The sequence below is a fragment of the Penicillium angulare genome (genome assembly GCF_028827245.1).
Source record: "Penicillium angulare strain IBT 27051 chromosome Unknown utg000003l_segment0_segment0, whole genome shotgun sequence".
Classification (NCBI taxonomy): Eukaryota; Fungi; Ascomycota; class Eurotiomycetes; order Eurotiales; family Aspergillaceae; genus Penicillium; species Penicillium angulare.
The window spans coordinates 3,231,297-3,252,109 of record NW_026623162.1 but is presented as its reverse complement, the minus strand read 5'-3'; the positions used below and the strand labels follow the sequence as shown (position 1 = coordinate 3,252,109).

The following is a 20,813-nucleotide window of genomic DNA, read 5'->3' as shown; positions in this document are numbered from 1 at the left end:
CGGTATAAGGTCACGTGGCACACGTGACCATAACAACCTAACACGTAGAACACCTACTTGGTATTTCTCTCTTTAAGCTTTTTATATACAGTACGTGGCCTAGCTTAATTGAACATAAATTCTGCTTTAGCCCTTCACAAATAAAAAGCTTCCAATTGGATATTGTAAAAATCTAAAACTATATACGAATTGTCCCTGAATCAAGAGTGATTCGGCGACGCGACCCCTGAGTAAAAGATGCAGGAATCTACGAGCCTACTATTATGGGCGCAGACGCTACTGCAACAAATGGCATAGTCGCAAGCTATGTAGAGCGAACAGAACGAGTGAATCGATATAGAACGCGCAGTATAGGAGGAATTAATACGACGATACGACCAAGAGCGTGTTGCCTAAGACGAACGAATCCGTCGCCTGGAGACTGTAATAGAGCAATTGGTCTTACGGTCGACGACGACGACAGGGGAACCAACTCCGGCACGAACTACGGTTGAATCGACCCCGGAACCCCCACGATTAGAATCTGTATATCACCCGAAGGTACGACTGCCAGACCCGATCCCATTTGGGGGAAAAACAGCCGACTAGCCAACGTGGCGTGTGACAATAGAGAATAAACTGCATGTTGATGGCGTAGCAATTGGCTCGCCCCAAGATTAGTTTATGTACGTGTTCTCTAGGCTTGAGAAGCTTGCTTGGAAGAACACCGGAACCTTTGTGAAATTGCGATGAAACGATGGGGATCCGCAGATGATTCTGGACTATCTTGAGGGTATTTACGGGGACCCAAATATCAAAGCACGTACCGCGAGACGTCTCCACTAGATACGCTAGTCGAATAGTATACCTTTTACGAAATTCCTTCTTAGGTTAGAGAAGGAGTTTGCAGATGTAGGTGCCCTCGAATGGCACGACGAAGCGAAGAGATAGATCTTGTTAGGATCCTTGAACAAAAGTATGACGAATTCGTTGATGAATTGTGGTATTCCCGCTACGTTTTCGGACCTTATTGCTTGGCTCTATGAAATCAGTACCGATATGGATGCCCTTAGTATTAATACCCCAGAAAGATCGTACTGTGTATACGCCCAGCAGCACCAGGACTCAATGGATTGGACCTTAACTACCACAGTTAATCAAGCCGAATTCTGTACGAAATACTACCGATTAGGGCCTGAAACGAGTAGGTAAGCGAAGTGGGTTGATCACGAAGAGGTAAAGAGACGACGGGACGAAGGAAGATGTCTTCGTTGTGGCGAATAAGGCTACTTTATTGCGAAGTGTTCCTTGCCAGCTATATAGCACTAAGGACCAAGAGAGAGATATCCCTGTAGGGTTAAAGGCAAGAAAGCTAGATATATAACCGACTATAAGTCAAGCGTGTCAGCTTCCGAGGACGAACTCTCCTTAAGCGAGGATTCGGGAAAAGAGTAACTCCGGTTCTGAGTCGCGAACAGGAGCGAAAAGGAGTCAAAAAGCTACTGAAACGAGAAATACTACTATTTCTAGTCGACGCTAGAGTGAATGAAATCCAATTTATATAAGCCCTAGTCGACAGCGGATGCCGTTGTTACGCAACCGTAAACGAAGTGTTAGTTCAGTCGCTTAACCTCCCGCGTATTAGGATACCTATGCGGATCCTAGACGGGGTAGTCCCGAATCAGGGCTGAATCACCTAGGTTATGTACTTCAATCTAGATATTCACGGCCACTAGTAAGGATGAGTATTTGTGTATATTATTCCCTAGCAAGAGGATAGTATGATATTAGGAGACCCTTGGTTATGAGACGTTAACGGCCGATACTTAGTAAGGAAAGGGTATATTAACATATTTGTGAGAAATGGAGAGCGGACAAGGTGCTGGAACCGTGTAGACCGTACAATCGGACCAACCAACGTGAGGAGAATATAGATTAAGAAGTTAATAGCCTAATCACTGCACGACTTTATCCACAGAGAGAAGTAGCTGAATCGACTACGAATCGGCAAAGTTACGATAGACGATATTGAGAAAGCGCTGCGTCCAAAGAAATAGGATAATCCTAAGGACAAGCTGCTAAGACACTATTGGCGGTGGTTGGACGTCTTTAGCCAGCAGTTAGCTAACGAGTTACTCCCGAATCGACCAGGAATTGACTATAAAATCACCCTGAAACGAGACCATAACGGTATTGAGGAACCACCCCTATACAATCCCCTCTACGGTATGAATAGAGAAGAGCTCCTATACCTACGGAAGATGTTAACAGACCTTTTTGGAAAGAGCTTTATCCGAGTGAGCAAATCGCTCGCCGCGGCCCTAGTCTTACTAGTGAGGAAGCCAGGCGGAGGAGTACGATTCTGTGTCGATTATTGTGGGTTAAACGAGTTAATAGTGAAGGATTGTTATCCGCTATTATTGATTAGAGAGATACTAAGGAATATAGGGTAGGCTAGATGGTTTTCTAAGCTAGATATTATTGCTGCTTTCCATAAGATTCGTGTCCAACCAGGAGAAGAATGGAAAATAGCGTTTCGGACACGGTACGGCCTATACGAGTAGAACGTTATTTCATTCGGGCTAACTGGTGTACCAGCGACTTTCTAGAGATATATCAACAGGACCCTACAAGAGTATCTCGACGATTTCGTGTCCGTGTACGTGGACGATATTATTATATATAGTAGTGGATTGCTGGGGGATCACTGACGGAAAGTAGGACAAGTGCTATAGAAACTATAGGAAGCAGGTCTATAGTGTGATATTGGAAAATCAGAGTTTGAGCAAGATTCCGTGAAATATCTAGGGTTTATTGTATAAGCGGGCAAGGGAATCTATGTCGATCTAAAGAAGGTTACAGCTATCCGAGAATGGGAAGTATCGAAATCAGTACGAGATATATGGAGCTTCCTTGGATTCGCTAATTTTTACCGCCCGTTTATATCCCGATTCGCTGACCTCTCAGTGCCTCTAACGAAATTGACGAGAAAAGATGCCTAATTCACGTGGGATAACGACTGCTAATAAGTATTTGAAGAATTGAAGAGCCTCTTCATCAACGCCCCGATTCTAGTACATTTCGAAGAGGATAAGGAAATTGTTATCGAGGCAGACGTATCAGGATGGGCCACAGGAGCTGTCTTATCACAATATGGGCCAGACGAGCAGCTACGTCTGTGCGCTTACCTCTCCCAGAAACTATCGCCAGCAGAGTCAAATTACGAGATTTATGACAAAGAGCTGCTAGCGATTATATGTGTCCTCCGAGAGTGGAGACCAGAGTTAAAGATGGTGCCCCGATTCACTATCGTAACGGACCATAAAAACCTGCGATACTTTGGTAAAGCACAACATCTAAACAAACAACAAATAAGATGGGTGGATATCCTTACAGAGTTTAACTATGAACTAAAATATCGCCTTGGGAAGCTTGCTGCGAGACCTGACGCACTTTTACGGTGAAGCCAAGACACCCCACAGTATATCACGGACGAAAGGCTATCGAATCGGTTCCGAACCCTACTGAAAAAGGTGTAGATTAAGACGGGACGACCCGATCTACTAGTGGTAGAGGGAATTGACTTTGAGAAGGAAATACCCCTATTCGAGGAGTCTACGCTATAATAAGAATGGAAGAATGTGAGATCTACTGATCTAGAGTATCAGAAGATATGTGAAGCCTTGGAAAAGGGAGATTGGCGAATCGCCGCCGAAGCGAACATAAAAACGAGCTTATTAGAGTGCTATCTGGACGAACGAGGGCTACTCTGCTTTAGGTAGCGGATATGGATCCTAGATAATGAGGCGCTATGCACAGGGATTATACAGAAGATCCACGACTTTTATGTTATAGTATACCCTGGTTGAGACGCTACCTACGCGATACTATTATGGAGATTCTTCTGGCCAGGAGCAGCGAGAGATGTATGATGTTTCTTACGAAACTGTACAGTTTGCGGCTGTAGTATTGTATGGCGCGATATGAAGTATGGGCTACTGAAACCGCTACCGATTCCGTAGTGAATATGGGCGGAATTGTCCATAGATTTTATTGTGGAACTACCCCCAACAGCACATATAGGTGTAATGAATTTGATGGTAATCACGGACTGGCTTACAAAGAGTGTGATTCTTATAAGTATGGTAGAGATAATTGCTGAGAGAGTAGTGGATGTATTCTTTACCTACTTTTATATGCACCATGGGCTACCATGAGCGGTTATAAGTGACCGTGGGTCCCAATTTGTGGGTGTATTCTGGCGAATAGTATGTGAGAAGCTGTCGATTCAATGTTGACTATCGACCGCTTTCCATCCACAATCCGATGGTGTTACGGAGCGCGCGAACCAAGAAGTTGAACGAATCTTACGTGTATTCATAACCTATATGTAGAGTAATTGGGGTACACTACTCCCTATCGTCGCCATAGCGATTAATAACCGCAACGCTAGTGTAACAGGACTATCCCCCTTCTTCTTTATATATGGTTACTATGTCGACCCCATTAAGGTGGAAGAGATAGAGGAACCCTGCGAAACCTGTATACGACCGGGAATCGCGGGCGAAATATTCGTGAATCGACTACGAGAAGCTACTGATTGGGCCTAAGCTGTAATTGCTTCTGTACAAGCTCTACAGGAAGAGCAATCGAATAAGCGACGACAGGCTGCATTAGTCTATAAGAAAGACGACTGGGTATGGCTAAATTTACGGAATATATGTATATAACGACAATCAAAGAAGCTGGATTGGCTATATGTCTAATATCGAGTTTTAGACGTCCCCACACCTCATACAGTACGATTAGAGGTGCCCACCGGTGTCTATCTAGTATTCCACGTGGAGCTGGTTAGACCTGTCGCTTCAGACCTGTTTCTATCATAGATCGTGGACGATTCACATCCTTTACTGATGCTGGTTAATGGGGAACTTGAGTATGAAGTGGAAGAGATAATAAACGTAAGATGTAAGAAAGTCGGTCGAGGATACCGTGATGAAGCCCTAGTGAAATGGACAGGTTGGGCGGAATAGACCTGGCAGAGCCTCGGTGACGTTCGAGATTGCTCTGTATTGGATGCCTTTGAAAGACGATTCGGCCCCGTTTCGACTCTATTACAGGCCCGAAGACGACCGAATACGACTACAACACGCACAAGGAGGACCACCCTAAAGGGGGGATACTGTCACGGGCCAATGCCCGGTATAAGGTCATGTGGCACACGTGACCATAACAACCTAACACGTAGAACACCTACTTGGTATTTCTCTCTTTAAGCTTTTTATACACAGTACGTGGCCTAGCTCAATTGAACATAAATTCTGCTTTAGCCCTTCACAAAATTTTGAAAAGTTAATTTAAGCTAGATATATAGTCATTATAAATAAAAGATTTGAAAGAGATATAAGTTATAAAAAACATTAATATATATTAGGATATAGCTAAAATTATAGTTTTTTTAGCGATGTATCTTTTATATATAAAAGCCATATAAAAGATACCGGATTAGTCAATATTACATTTCGCTGGGGATTGCATTTCGCTAGGGCGCACTAGAACGCGGGCGGTCAAGAAATACGCGAAGGTACGGTTACTGCCTGGTACGTATTTTACTGGTCTCAATATTATTAGAAACCATGAGGACTCTCGACTGCCTTTTATCTTTTTTTTATTCAATTACATGCCAGAGGGGGTCATAGTATTTCCTCCTGTAATATTGCAATTCCGCTAAACCTATTTTGGCTACTGTTGTTCCGATTTGAGGGGTAGGTGGAATGGCCACGATTATCCCTCAAAAGACCACGCAGAACCGTGGCCTTTTCGCTGTCACCTCGAGTTACTCCGTAATCCCTATCATATGACGAAGAATCACAGGTAACTTAATGGGGCGCTATGTTGATGTAATAGGGGCTTTTTGATACGAACCTTGGAAGTGCCTCGCTTACATGTCGATCATGGAAGGATGCACTAAATTACATAGAAGTTTGAAGAGAGTTCGTTTATGTATGGAGCTTTGAAACGGTTCTTCTCTCTATTTGGGGGCGATGTCTTATAGCTGTCCAGGGTTAAGATAACCTTGGGGCCATTTAAGGAATATCAAAGCACGACCTTTGATTATAGTTCGTAACATGGGGTTGGGGGCCATTCACCCTGAAAATGCATGAAAACGTTGAAGGTCATGTGATGAACTCGGGCTTCAATACTGCAGGATCATGTTCATTGCAGGTTAATAAACCCACGATTATTAACCGGTCTCACTCCACTCCAGTATGTTAATTATGTATAATTGTGGATATTGCGATTGAAGAGATCCAACCAGCGAAACAAAGATCAAAGTATACATAACATACAGTGAGTCCTGATTTCTGCTTCTTCTTTTGCTCGCTTCTTGTTTATCTCTCTCGGCTAATGTCTTCCGGCCTAAGACTAACTAGGCAGCTCAGCGGGTGGCTGAAGTTTGTTCAGCCAAGGGGCTTTATTACAGCCTGCCGGTACATACTCCATAGCCCTTGAATACACGTATAACGCGCAAAGTGATGGCTTGTGTTAATATTCTAATTCCCTTACTGACTCGATAATCAGGCCCTGTGGTGGCTGATCGGAGTCACGAAATTCTAATTTCAAACGGCCCCCTCAGCGCATTTTAAAACTCTAGCCACGAAAATATGACCATATACTTCTAGTTGTGGAGTTCCATGACTCTCGATTGAAGCACGCCATGAAATACCAAAGTCTCCTAGACGAAGAAAATTCACAAACTCGTAAATCGAAACACAGCAATATAATTTCCGTCCATATCGCACAATTAATTCTTTCGGCCTTCTCGCTAAAAAAATAATATTAGGAAGTGATTGGACGAGAATTTCGATTTTCAGCTTGAGCTCAGGCCGCGCCAAGGAGCAGGGTTGTAATGTTTAAATCGCGTTTCGATAAAGACTAGTGCATATCTAGGGCGTGAAAACTTTGCCTTATCTTATATACGAATATCCATCATTCAGCTGGCGTAAATTCAGCGGTGGAATTGCTTCTTTTTTTGTAGATAGACCCCTACGTTACGAACAAGGAGAGCAAGGCAGGCGACATTGCCAAGTCGTTGCCACGCGGTATAGTCCCGAACTCGTACAGTACTGATTCCAAGGCTAGATTTTTGGTACGGAGTACTCCGTGTGTGGAGCCCCGTGAATGTAACAGCAGTACGGTATTGTAATATCATGTAAGCTCTGATTTGCTAATTGATTAAGTCCATGGATGAAATTTCTGAGCTGAATGCGGAATGAGGCGCCCACGCCAAGGAGGGTTATGAGTGACATTGGGGATGATATCAAAGATTTTCTGATCTCTGTCTTGTTAGAAAGGTCTGCTTGGGTGGTGAGGATCATCCTGTAAGACAAGATTCGGGGCGATTACAGAGGGAAGGGCCCTCCGTCGATCGTTCTGAATCCGGGGTCGCAAGGAGAAAAAGCAAAGAAGAAAAGCACCAGGGCCACGGTCAAACCAGCGAAACAAGATATGGGATGACGTCGGTGCCGAAGATTAGGGTTCCTGTGCACATGTGCCTTTGGCCTTCACGCAAGAATATTTTCCATATGTATCTGAGCGCTTCGAGTGTGGTGTTGAGAGCCAAGGGAGGGTCTTTCCCGTATCCCCATACTCCACGTTCAATCGTGGACCTGTCAATTGAACGGCTGTACATACATCATGTATATGTATTACATAGAACATCCATTGAATCCCTTGACTGGTGCGGACCGAGCCTCAGGGAACAAATAATGGAGTTTGTGCAAACTCATAGCCGAATGCGGCGGCCCTCATTGAGCCAGGGTCTCCTGATATCACACTAGGCTGAGTGCGGCGGCTCCGGCATTAATGAGGAAGCTGTAATCTATACGAAGCACAGTATAGACGGATACCTGGATGGCCTTGGGACCCCATTACCTGCGTGAATCCTTACCATAATGATGCCAACATTTGGATGGGGGCGACACTAGCATTGGACCGCTATACCCGATTCGTGGAAGAGGAACACGCTCCACTTTTAGAGTGACCAATCCGGTTTCCATGGATTCGGCCTACTCGCATAAACCCGGGGCTGTAATTTAGGTGGAAAAAGCGAAGAGAAAAAAAAAGGAAAAAAGGGAAAAAAGCAAAGATGTGAAAATGGGGGGGGAAGAGGAATCCAGAATGGATCCAGGTATAAGTATGGAGTAGTATCGCATGGTACCCATTTCTTTCCCATTCCCCGTCTATTCCTCCCCACCTTCAGGGTCTCGAGACATACTATCTACTATAGTATCTCAACCCATTTTACCTGTTCCCTTCTTCTATGAGAAAGACAAAAGACAAGAAAGAAAGAAAAAAAGAAAGTGTTTCAAATCAACGGAACCAAGCACGTCACATACTCTTCACACACGACTTTGCTCCTCAGTAGCAACGACCTCCACTTTTTCGACAAGTGATTGCAACGTATTACGCTCACGATCCGAATTCATTTCTCCCAGCAAGCACAACGCCAACGATCTAACCCTTGCGCAAAATTGTTCTCGATTGCACCACTTTTGTAGTCTTACCCCAACAAACGACCTGTCACCCGGTATCTAGAACAGACTATAGACCATTCAGCAGATAGCGACAATTCCGCAGGCGATTTAACGAACCCCCGACGAACCAGTCCTTGACTTTGTTTAGGAAAAATTACAGTTTCCCTCAAGCGCCTCAAATCATCCTCTCCGTATAGCCACCATGGGGTTCGAAAAATTCAACCCGTTCAAGAAGGATCGCCAGAATTTCCCAGGCGTCGTGATCCCTCTATCCGAAGCCCCGGCTTACCCAAACCGAGCCCAGCCCGTCGAGAAAAAGGAAGATCCCAATGCCAGCCCGGATGCTAACAAATCCTTGGAGCGTGCCTCTTCATCGGAGAATGGATCAGCCGGTTCCCTGCACGAGACGTCCCATCTAACGATAGAAATGCTGCGGGCTGAAATTGAAAACGAATCGTCCACATCTTCTCTTGACTCTATTTATGACCGTAAGTGGATGCTCTTCGGCTCGGAGTGTTACAATAATGTCTTTCTCGATTTGAATATTGGGCTTTAGATCTAATCTTCTCCACTTCTTTAGGGAAAGCTAAGGTGATCAACCGTGCGATGCAGGACATTGGCATGGGAAAATACCAGAAAAAGCTGTTTTTCTTGTGCGGATTTGGCTGGCTAGCCGACAAGTAAGCTCCATTCCACTTCTTAGAATCTAATTGACTATTGTTGACTGACTTTCTATGCAGCCTTTGGCTTCAGGTGAGAACCCACCACGATGATACACGAGCAGGCAACCATTTAGCCATTATTGTGATCAAAGCTAACAATGAATTACCATAGGGTATTGCCCTTACTTTGACACCAATTTCTTACGAGTTTAACATCGATTCGTCATGGGTGCGCTTCAGCACCTGTGCCCTATTCCTGGGTCTGTGTATCGGTGCTTCATTCTGGGGTGTTATTTCTGATATTGTCGGCCGTCGTCTGGCTTTCAACACAACCCTTTTCCTTGCCGGTGTATTCGGTCTCGCAGCAGGTGGTGGGCCTACGTGGATCGGCACCTCTGCTCTGTACGCCTGTCTCGGTCTCGGTGTCGGTGGAAACCTGCCGGTTGATGGCGCTCTCTTCTTGGAATTTTTACCTTGTGCTTCTGGCAACCTGTTGACAATGCTAAGTGTCTGGTGGCCTATTGGACAGCTCATCTCCAGTTTGCTCGCTTGGGCCTTCATCCCACCCTACAGTTGCTCTAGCGCAGTTGGCTGTACCAAGGAAAACAATATGGGCTGGCGCTACCTGATTTTGACCCTTGGCGCAATCACCATGTGCATGTGGATTGCTCGTTTCTTCTTTTTCCACCTATACGAGTCACCCAAGTTCCTACTTTCTCGCGGTCGCCAAGACGAAGCTGTAGCCTCCGTCCATGGCATTGCTTATGAGAACAACACCAAGACCTGGTTAACAACTGAGATTCTTAACGAAATCGGTGGCATTGCTGAAACCAAGGAAGCCGAAAAGCTTGCCGTAGGCGACATTGTCAAGCGTTTCTTCTCCAAGTTTTCTATGGAGCGCATTGCACCTCTATTCTCCAGCAAGCGTCTGGGTATCACCACCGCTCTCCTCTGGTTCTGCTGGACCACCATCGGAATGGGATACCCTCTTTTCAACGCTTTCCTGCCACAATACCTCTCTCAGGTTGGTGGTCAAACAAATTCCGAATACATCACCTACCGTAACTACGCCATCACTTCAGTTGTGGGATGTCCTGGCTCCATTCTTGCCTGCTACACAGTTGAGATGAAGTACATTGGTCGTAAGGGAACTATGGCCATTTCAACCCTCATCACTGGAATTTTGCTGTTCTGCTTCACTGCCGCAAAGACCTCGGATGTTCAACTCGTTTGCACTTGTCTCGAGGCTTTCTTCCAGAATATTATGTACGGTGTTCTCTACGCTTACACTCCTGAGGTGTTCCCCGCTCCCAACCGCGGAACCGGATCTGGCATTTCAAGTTGTTTGAACCGTATTGCCGGTCTTTGTGCTCCATTGGTTGCTATTTTCGCCAGTACATCTGACGCGAATGCTCCGATCTATGCTTCGGGTGCTCTGATGCTCGCTGGTTTTGTGGCTATGGCTTGCTTCCCCATTGAAACACGTGGCAAGCAAACTCTATAGAGATAGAAAGAGAAGCAACGGGAAAAAAAAAACACGGAAGATTGAATTTCCAATTTCTCTAGCCCAAGGTCGTCGTCATCAACACCAATCTATTCAGTGTGAAGATAAAGCCGAGGTATATACACAAGTGATACCTTTCTATCGGGCTGGTCAAGCTCAAAGAAATGAGCACACTGCGCCTGGCGCCACTTGTAATGAGGGCCTAACCAGCTCCGAGTATATTATTATTGTTACTTTTTTGGTTTGTTTTGCATGGTTGAGCGAGATCGCCTCCTGCTGAACGTGTATATGTGCAAGATACCATCGTGACTTAGAATTGAAATTCCTGTTATTGGCAGCTTTCACTAAAACAACCCTTAAAACAGAAACTGTAGTGAACTATCTGAGACCAAGTAATTACAATATGCTTTAATATTGGAAAGGGCTCTATGGGGTAGACGGATACTATACAAAGATACTTCACCGAGCGCTTTGACAACTTATAACAATCGATGTAGCATAAGTAGTGGAAGGCGAAGTCATTCATTAACAGATACATACATTCTCAAAGGAAAAAGTTCGACACAACCCATACTATTGCAGCGAAGTACAATGTGGGCGCCTGTGACCTAGCTCGGATCAATGTGCTTTCTGATCCAAACTTCCTGTACACGAATGAAACGCTACGCATTCCTGCAAGGGCAACCTTCCCAAACGACTACTCCTGCTTCAGTACAAACAATGCCAATGCTACAGCGGATTGCATCTACGGCGGGCCTCATGTTTACACAAGTCTTCCTGGGGACACTATCCAGAAAATTGCCAATGAGCGTTTTAATGTTACTACCGACCCGATTTTGAGCTTTACTGCACAAACGGGATACATAGCAGTCCTTAGACCTGGTCTTTACGTCTCATGTCTTTAGGTCTTGAGCATCATAGTTTCGGCAAGATTCAACTTGTGGGTTAATATAGTCGAAGTGGTTAACGCCCCTCAATACAGGTCTAGGGTTTTATTGGATTTAAGCTTCAAGTATGCACATGAGTTCGAAAATGCATATTCACATGGGCAAATGGTTATCAACTAATAAATAGCTTGATACCACATCTTCAGGTCTGACTGCGACAGTACACGTCAACATTTGAACCACCGTCCCTTTCTATGATACTATCATACTAATGCGGCTTCGAATCACTTCCTCGATCAGATCTCTTGTGTTCTGTTCAAAAGATACGAAAGATGTCTGTAAGAACTACGCGGTTGGTATTGAGGCTCCATGTGCCCGGCTTGGTAGGTCTCAACCCACATTAAGCCACGCTCGAAGTGTTGGATACCCATGACACCCTGGGGTCCATCCAGACCAGTCATTCCATTTTCAGCAAAGACGCTCTGGTACTGAAGATCAGGAAGATCGATAACGATGGGCTTCTCGGGCTTCTTCTGGAATCCAAGATGACCATTCCAAGTCATATTCTGAATAGAAAGAAGAGTGCCATTAGTTATGATGACCATATCATAGTCACCATTACCAATAAGGACACGGTTCGTTGCTTCGATGACCTGAGGAAGTACTTTCTCAATCGGGTTCGCAGAGATATCTCCTTCTTGCTGAGGTCCTGCATCACCACCAGTGAAGACAGGTCCATCTGAGCACTCAGACCAGGTAATGTTGGGTGCGTGTAGTGCCCGCTTGACATCTGCCCGATCAAAATACACGGTTGCTCCGTCGGGAAGATAGCCGAGGGAACCGGGGAAAGCCAACACATCCCACAGCAGAGGACACATAGTAGGGATCTCATACAAGTCGAAGCAAGGATTTGTGCTGAATGCCTCATTGTAAATCAGGTCGAAAACATCACATTCAGCGTCGGTTGTGTAGTTAAAGAACTTGGGTGGCTGATGCTCGGGTGGTGGGAAGGTCAAATATTTGTCGATGAAGTCTTCGTATCCACATTTCTTGTGAAGTCTTTCGAGCTCGGCCATGAATGTCTCATTGAAGTTGAATAAGTTTGCATTCGCTTGTACAAGTGGTACAGCTGGGGCTTCCTCCTGAACCCAGTCGAATTGACCAATGCAAGGATCGTACATAAGTGCACCTAGGATAAATTAGAAATGCCTTTAGAGTCGTTGAATAGTTAAGATCTTCTCACTCACCATGCAAATCATAGTTCTCCTTATTCTGCTCGTCCAAGATAGCCGCTGAAATGTATGGAACATAGCGTCCTGCATAACTTTCACCTGTCACGTAAATCTTGTAGTTCTTGATTCCAAAGATTTCCTGCCAGTTTTTGAAAAATTTGACAAAGTCTTGGGCAATCTCTTCCTCTGAGTCTGCTGTGGGGTTGCCAATAGAGAATCCAGTCCCAACGGGTTGGTCAACCCTAGGAAGAAAGTTAAACTCCGCATTTCTTAGGAAATTACAATGATATTGCAAGTGCTTACCACAACACATTGGTCAGGTTCACCCAAGAGTATTCGTTCTCAACAGGGAGAAAGGTTCCCGGTTGCCACGTGAATCTTCCATTTTCTTGAAGAAATCCTTCCATGGAAGAACAGCCCGGGCCGCCATTGAGCCAGATCACAATCTCATCCACTGGCTCACCAATAGTTGGTTGAAACACGAAAAAGAGCGATCGTGAAGTATCATTCTTTTCAATTGGCACTAGCCCCGAGTACATCTCACCAATATCGAAATGCACATCGGGCAAATGATTGACCTTATAAGCTAAGAGAACTCAGTCAATTTGTGAAAAGGTGAAACGAGATCCATGTATTCCACTCACGTTTTGACTTGCTGCTCAAGAAGCGATACTTGGTCGTAGTCCTTACTACATGATCCTTCGCCGACTGTAAGGCCCTCTTGGCCTTCTCCATTGGCGCACGAGAAAGCTGTCCGAAGCGACCATGCTTGGATGCGGCTACAGTATCCGCACCCAGTGAAAGGGCTAGGAGCGCCGACGTCAAGAATGGTTTAATCTGCATCCTGGACTAAGGGCCTCGGGTGGAAATTAAAGGATGAATAAGAAAGAAAGGCCGGGACAGTCAATCGTTGCATGTGGGAGAGCATGCTCGATTATAAGTACTCAATTTCGGGGGCTGATGGACATTGCGGCAATTCGGAAGAAACCCCTGGTTGGTCAAGCACCTGGCTAACCAATGCTTCTTCCTGCAACTCCACATCGGTTCCTCCGCTGATATCACTGAGCGGCCAGTATCAGCCAAATGTACCACTTTGTAGGCGGGGTCGAAAAGTGCACCATTCCCGGAAACGGAAACCAGACTGTAAATCTCCCGACTACTTCACCGTGCATGATCATCCCATCTCTTTACTCTTTTCAGGCTTCTCATTGTTCAGCACGTCCGAATTAGCCGAATAGCTGTTTCTCGTGCTTAAGGGAGCTTGGATAAGGTCTTCTCATGTTCCGAGATAAATTGATTGCGTCATGTTTGCTCAGGCACAAGCTAGACGTTGACTAGGTTTTATCGGGACAGCGGCGGAACTCCGGCGATATGGGCTTATCTACGTTCTTAGATGAAGCTCGTATGGCGGAAGAAGTGGAGTTCGCCTGACAAGATTGGATTATCGCCTTCCCCTCACTCCAACCAACGTAATTTCTTCTGCGTCGCATTTTGATTTCCCGCTCGCCTAAAATGTGGTGGCGGGTGGCGCGAAGAAAATCGCTGCTAACATCAAGCTATCAAGCTGGCTTTCGGACGATGCAATATACTAGAGACGAAATAATCCACGCGGCTGGGTGTACTCCGTGCGCGGTTCAGTAGTCAGACGTTCAATCTCCCACCCTTGGAAAGCTGTCGGCTACAGTTGATTGTGAGCTCGTAGCCGACTGAGTTCATCATGCACTGATAGGTACGGCATTAGCGGGATATTTCGTTGCTCCTAATAATGTAGCCGATGTGTTTGAGAAACAGATTATTGCTAGCTTATCAAAGAATGCATGGAGCGATTTTACCAAAATTCAACGTAAATCCTGGAGTGTTAAGCTTTTTTTAATGACGGGTTTGGCGTCTCTTCATTGCCAATAATAGGTATTATTGCAGATGCCTCTGCGACTATATCTAGTAATTCGCTTCTGACACCAGTAAGGCCTGATCAATTTTGGGAAAGGTCGGCTTACCTACAGCATCACTAACTAGTACTGTACTTCCTACCTGTCGATACATAGCATAAATTAATGGCTCATGAAGAACGTCATCCTGCAGTAACATTGGCAGGTGGTGGTAAGACCCGTGGAAATGCCGTCCGGGAATCCTGGCGTAGATAATCATAGTTTGTCTATCTACTATACAAAAAAAAGACATGTCGTACGACGATTAATGAGATTAATGTGGACAAGCAAAAAGATGGACTCGCGGGGAATCGAACCCCGGACCACTCCCATGCTAAGGGAGTATTATACCACTAAACCACAAGCCCAATTGATATATGGCGGCTCAATCTTTGGTTATATAAGGGAAAGAGTTTTGTTCCCTGTCAGTGTCTTCGCCCCATCCATCTTTCTGAATGTATTTAAAAACGCTACAACGAGCGATCAGGCAAACCCTCTGCAAAAATTGTTCTTCTAGCTTCCCTGCAATTAGTATGCTGTGCCGCATTCTAGTTGGAAAAAATTTAAATTCTAATGACTGTAGACGTCTCTTTATAGTATTTCATGCCAATATAGACCGACTCGGACACATTCCAACTTTGATCAGGATGATACTAATATATCTCCGAGCAAAATTTGAGTTTCATCCTGCAGATACATTTGCGTATTATTATATTCTCCGAGGTTGGCACAGTTGAACCTTGGAAGCCTAAAATCTATGTATAGTAGACTTGAATTGGTAGCCATTTGGCCTATCTATACGATGATCACCGTTTACCGGCAGGAAAGCCAAACACTATACAGAGTTTAGGTGAACAAAGGGCACCGACACTCAGGCTCTTCCACACCGAATGTAACGGGGCATCGGGTGGGGCATGTCCTCCGCGGGCGAGATCAAGCAACCCCACCGCATGCTGCATCTGCATGTATTGGGTATCTCCAGAGTCCCTATCGGCTGTTTTGTGGAGTGGGGTATTATTCATATTACTCAAAATTTGTCTAAGGTCAAATCATTTCCTATGCACATCTACCGATGGTTCAGAATTCATAGATGTTTTTCCATATTGAGAAGCGAAAGCTATAGAGGTACCTTGGTCCCCACTATCGGCAACCAACCGCCGGATCCAATGAAATTTTTTCTTTAGCGTCCTAAAGACCCTCCAGACCCTCACAGGGGCCAATCGGGGCCATGGACGCACCATGAACAGTTTGTAGCCTTCTTGGCTTTGATGACCCAATTTTTTCGATTCCTAATACGCCCCCTCACCCCAGCTTTTTCTTGAATCAAACCCGCAACTTACTTCATCACCTCGCTGTTGACTCGGAATATTAATTACAACAACCGAAAAATTCCCATAGAAAGCCGGAAGAGGAGAAAAATACCGTGCAGAGGAATACATAACGGTGCGACATTTTGTTTAGAATGTCTAATGCAGTTGTTGACCTTGACCTGAGTGTCGATTCCCATCATCAGAATGCGAACACAGATGAAACACACGCTGTCACAACAGAGATAGAAAAGTCTGCCAGCCATGTAACCAACTCTGAACAGCAAGTCCACGCGGTGGGAAAATCGGAATCGCCCGATCAACCAACAGCACATGACCATCCCGCCCAGAGTGATGTATTGTATCAAATGGCCTCAACTGTGGCCCCCTCCCAGCGGTCTGTTCACAGAGATCCAGTCAGTCGAGTGACAACTGATGCAGAGGGGAACGTTTACCCAGAAGGTGGAAAAGAGGCATGGCTCGTTGTATTAGGAAGTTTTCTCGGTCTTTTTGGATCCCTCGGACTTGTCAACACTATCGGTACTTTCCAGGCCTATATTTCGAGCCACCAGCTCAAAGATTATAGTTCCGGAGATATTGGCTGGATCTTTGGCATGTATGCCTTTTTAGTCTTTTTCTGTGGTGTTCAAATCGGTCCCATCTTCGATGCTCGCGGCCCGCGGATGCTGGTTCTCGCCGGCTCGATATGTGAAATGGCTTTCATCATTCTTCTTGGATTTTGTACCAAGTACTGGCACTTTATGTTGGTAATTGGCGTCCTTGGAGGCGTAGGAGCTTCTCTTATTTTCACACCAGCTATATCTGCCATCGGACACTTTTTCTACGAAAGGTTAGAATTCCATAATGGCTAGCTACGCATCGAAATTCCCTGCTAACATTCAGTTATAGACGCGGTCTTGCAACAGGAATCGCAGCTACCGGTGGCTCGATTGGAGGTATTGCATTCCCACTCATTCTCGAGGCTCTATTCCCTAGAATAGGATGGGCCTGGGCAACTAGAGTTATCGCCCTGATCTGCCTCATCACCTTTTCATTAGCAAGCCTCTTGATCAAATCACGTCTCCCTCAAAAGCCGTTCTCCAAGGAAAATATTCTACCAGATTTCCGCATCTTCCGCGATTCCCGGTTCGCATTGACCACCGCAAGCGTCTTCTTCATTGAGTGGGGTCTTTTTGTCCCAATCAGCTACATCTCAACTTATGCACTGGACAAGGGGTTTTCCACGAGCTTCTCGTACCAGATTCTGGCAATCTTGAACGTCGGCTCATTCTTTGGACGATTTTTGCCGGGTTTCTTTGCCGACTACTTGGGAAGATTTAATGCCTTGATCGTGACTGTTGCCATGTGCTTGCTTTGCAATGTATGCTTTTGGCTACCAGCGGGTAAAAGTTTAGCTCTGCTTGTCATATACTCTCTATTCTTTGGATTTGCTTCTGGCAGCAACATTAGCTTGACACCCGTTTGTGTCGGCCAGGTATGAGTTCCCTCCTATGATTTCATCCCGACCAATATTATCAGAAAATGAAATTCAGCTAATATTGACCAGCTTTGCAAAACGGAGAACTACGGGAGGTACTATGCAACATGCTATACCATTGTCAGTTTTGGGTGAGTCATTTCTTTCCTTTTGCAGAGCTCGTTGCATGACTTGGTGATGTAATTTACACATCGGACTGACATCTTCTATCACCAGTACCTTAACCGGTATACCAATTGCAGGTGAAATTTTAGTGAGATGTAATGGAGAATGGTGGGGCCTTATTACATTCACGATCGCATGTTATGCTCTAGGTTTGGTATGCTGCACGGCTGTCAAAGTCATTCAAGTCGGGTGGCGCAAGCCGTTAGCAATTTACTAGACTCTTGATATTCAGGAACAGCACCACACTCTTTCTCCAATGATCTCAACACGACCTGATGGCAGCAGAATAAAACTGCCCAATGAGCGAAAAAATTCATCTTGCATTCTAACCATCGTCTAATTGAGCGTTCAAATTTTTCTTTTCGAAGCTTGAGCTGTCACAGCTTCACGACAGCGACGACAGCGACGACACGGGCAACTGAACTGTTCGCATGCATTGCAATAAATCCCTAAAGCCCATATACCTAGAATATCTTTAATGTCGAGTTAAAGTTTACTAAGATGTCCACTCGCATTCCCAAAAAAAACCTAAACACAAAATCATCGATTTTTCGTCCATCACTGATTAGCTAGGACGGCTGCATCACCGAATCTCTAAAGTCGGGGCCAGAGTCCGATTCGGAGAGAGCTCAACTTCACGGGCCTCATATGTCATACTTGAATAATAACCGACACATCAACGTTTGCAGACACCCTTAAACAATAAATTCATCGACCTCGCAACTACATCTAACTCACTATTCACCGGGTGCTGACCAAACAACAAACCCCTCGCATATCTTCTCCGACAGGAACAAATATCCTCAGGTGCATAGAATCTATGTAACCAACCAGTCACGATGATGGTGCCTGAGATACCCCATCCATGGATCAGAGCATGGGATAATTTCCAATAGGGCGGTTTGGAGCTTACGGGCACCACGGAACCAGAAAAAGCAAAGATTAGGGCTGAACAAAGCTTCAAACTTAATTAACACCCTAACTCAATTGAATGTATACAAGTTCCGACTCCCAATCGGGACCTTCGATGACATCGAGTCTCCATCATTTGTCGAAGACATCACCCTCTTCTCTACATGGTACATATTCGAGCGTTCTGGCCTATGTGCTTTCCGTCATTTTTGTTCCTTTTCCCCTTGCTCTTTCGAAGTCGATACAAGATTCCCCTTCGATCTGCGCGTTTCTGGTAATCGGAGGCTGTTCTTTCCTGTTTCTTGCTTCGTGTTGATAAAGTACCTCCCGTGGGCCTATATCCTCTTTTCGAGCTCGACCAGTGCTCGAAACTGTGCTCAAAGTCGTGAAAGACGTTGAAGTTTCTCCTGCTACGTATCCGCAATCCAATCGGCTTCGCTCTATATTCATTATCTCGCTTCAATCAATTTCTCGAGGCTTCAAGTGACAGGTTCTTCTATTATCTGCTGGGTTTCTTTGCTTCAATGATGCATGCGAAGAAGTGCTTGGTCTTTCTGGCCGCTTCTTGGCTGTTCTTGCAGAGTGTTCCTGTTGGTGCCGATGAGCTTATCAATCCCGATGACTTGAATCAATTGGAGGTGCGAAATATTGAGGAGCGAAACCTTGGTGCTACTGGTAGTCCTTGCCAAAGCTCCCAACCTTCTGGTGGCTCCTCTACTGGCGGCGGCGGCGGTAGTGAATCAGGAGGTGGTAGTCCTGGTGGTGGCTCTTCTGGAGGGGGTTCCCCCGGCGGAGGCACTGGCGGTGGCTCTCCTGGCGGAGGTAGCCCCGGAGGAGGTAGTCCTGGTTCTGGCGGAGGTTCCCCTGGTGGAGGTTCCCCCGGTGGCGGCTCTCCTGGCGGCGGCTCCCCTGGCTCTGGCGGCGGAAGCCCTGGTGGAGGAGGCAGTCCCGGTGGTGGTGGTGGCTCTCCCAGCGGCGGTGGAGGATCCTCTGTTTCTTCTTCTTCTTCTTCTTCTCCTGCCACAACCCCACCTGCTACCTGTGCTGTTTCCATCGGACCAGTCGTGGTTACACCTGCTCCATCGACCATTGGCCTCTGCCCCATTGCAAGCGCTCTATGTGCCGCCTGCCCTGCCACAACAGTAACAGTTACCAGCTGCCCCAGCGCCACAGCCGGAGGTGGTACCAACCAAGGCGGCGGCGGAGCTGCTACATCTGGAGCTGGAGGCGGGAATGCAGCTACCACCAGCGCCGTAGGAGGAGGTGGAGGTGGAGCCGGAGCAGGAGGAAGCACAGCATCTGCCCAGCCCTCATCTTCCGTTCAAGTCTCATCGTCCACAGCTAGCGCGCAACCCTCAAGCTCAACACCCGTCGTAAGCTCCGGCGCAATTACCGTTACCAGTTCAGTCAGCACCCGAGTCTCGACACCTTTAATCCCCGGCAGCGGCAGTAGCACACCAGCCGGCTCCGGCTCAGCAGGCGGAAGTACCCTGAAAACCCTACCCACGTCCACTGCGGTGCCTGGATCGACTCCTGGCTCTGGTGCTGGCGCTAGCAGAGCTGCTAGTGGTAGTGCTGGGGCTGGAGGAAGCTCAGTCACCCCGCGAGCGGCAATTCCTCCCGGTATAGTGCGACGGCAGATGTTGGGGACGATGAATATGACAGCGCCGTTCGCTAACACGAGCAGTATTCTCTCGAATGCGACGGGTACTCTTAACGTGACGAGGTTTTTGACGACTACGACAACCGAGGCTGGGTCTGGGGCCTTTCCTCAGTTCCATATGAGACATCGAGGATAAATTAATACGAGGTACGGGCTACTGTGTCCATTCCTTTTCTTTTCTCTCCTCTCCTCTCTTCTATTCTCCTCTTCTCGTTTTTCTATTTCTATTTCTCCTCTTATTCTCCTTAATTTCTTTGGTTTAAGTTGGGTGTCTTGAAATATTTGGGAACCTTTTTGTCATAATTGTTGAAGACTTTATTTTGGGAAGATATGGGATCTAATGTAATATCACTTGCTGGAATTTGGGAAAAGAAAGGCATAGATAATAAGATTGCTGGTTGTTTTTGATTCTTGAACTATAATTTGTTAAACCAGTAGTTAATATGACTTATCTATTATCATCTAAAGATACAAAGGCATATAAGTCTTGTAGATGGGAGCAAAGATATGGATTCAATTACTTAGGTATTGATGGCTGG

At 45.9% G+C, this 20,813-nt stretch overlaps 4 protein-coding genes across 4 annotated transcripts; 3 read left to right on the top strand and 1 right to left on the bottom strand.

The window, feature by feature from the left end:
• Window positions 1-8,718: 8,718 nt before the first annotated feature.
• On the top strand, window positions 8,719-10,682 carry N7478_003359 (MFS transporter; the record flags this gene model as incomplete). Its single annotated transcript, XM_056919573.1, has 4 exons — window positions 8,719-9,004; window positions 9,097-9,196; window positions 9,257-9,269; window positions 9,351-10,682. The coding sequence occupies 4 exons, from the start codon at window positions 8,719-8,721 to the stop codon at window positions 10,680-10,682; spliced, it is 1,731 nt and encodes a 576-aa protein (XP_056782731.1).
• Window positions 10,683-11,865: 1,183 nt separating this feature from the next.
• On the bottom strand, window positions 11,866-13,644 carry sxa2 (putative pheromone processing carboxypeptidase (Sxa2); the record flags this gene model as incomplete). Its single annotated transcript, XM_056919572.1, has 4 exons — window positions 11,866-12,758; window positions 12,817-13,043; window positions 13,105-13,387; window positions 13,446-13,644. 4 exons carry the CDS (start codon window positions 13,642-13,644, stop codon window positions 11,866-11,868), a joined length of 1,602 nt encoding a protein of 533 aa, XP_056782730.1.
• Window positions 13,645-16,191: 2,547 nt separating this feature from the next.
• On the top strand, window positions 16,192-17,916 carry N7478_003357 (MCT family MFS transporter; the record flags this gene model as incomplete). Its single annotated transcript, XM_056919571.1, has 4 exons — window positions 16,192-16,886; window positions 16,946-17,531; window positions 17,604-17,665; window positions 17,751-17,916. The coding sequence occupies 4 exons, from the start codon at window positions 16,192-16,194 to the stop codon at window positions 17,914-17,916; spliced, it is 1,509 nt and encodes a 502-aa protein (XP_056782729.1).
• A 1,219-nt stretch (window positions 17,917-19,135) lies between these two features.
• On the top strand, window positions 19,136-20,410 carry N7478_003356 (putative extracellular threonine rich protein; the record flags this gene model as incomplete). Its single annotated transcript, XM_056919570.1, has 1 exon — window positions 19,136-20,410. One exon carries the CDS (start codon window positions 19,136-19,138, stop codon window positions 20,408-20,410), a length of 1,275 nt encoding a protein of 424 aa, XP_056782728.1.
• Window positions 20,411-20,813: the final 403 nt, after the last annotated feature.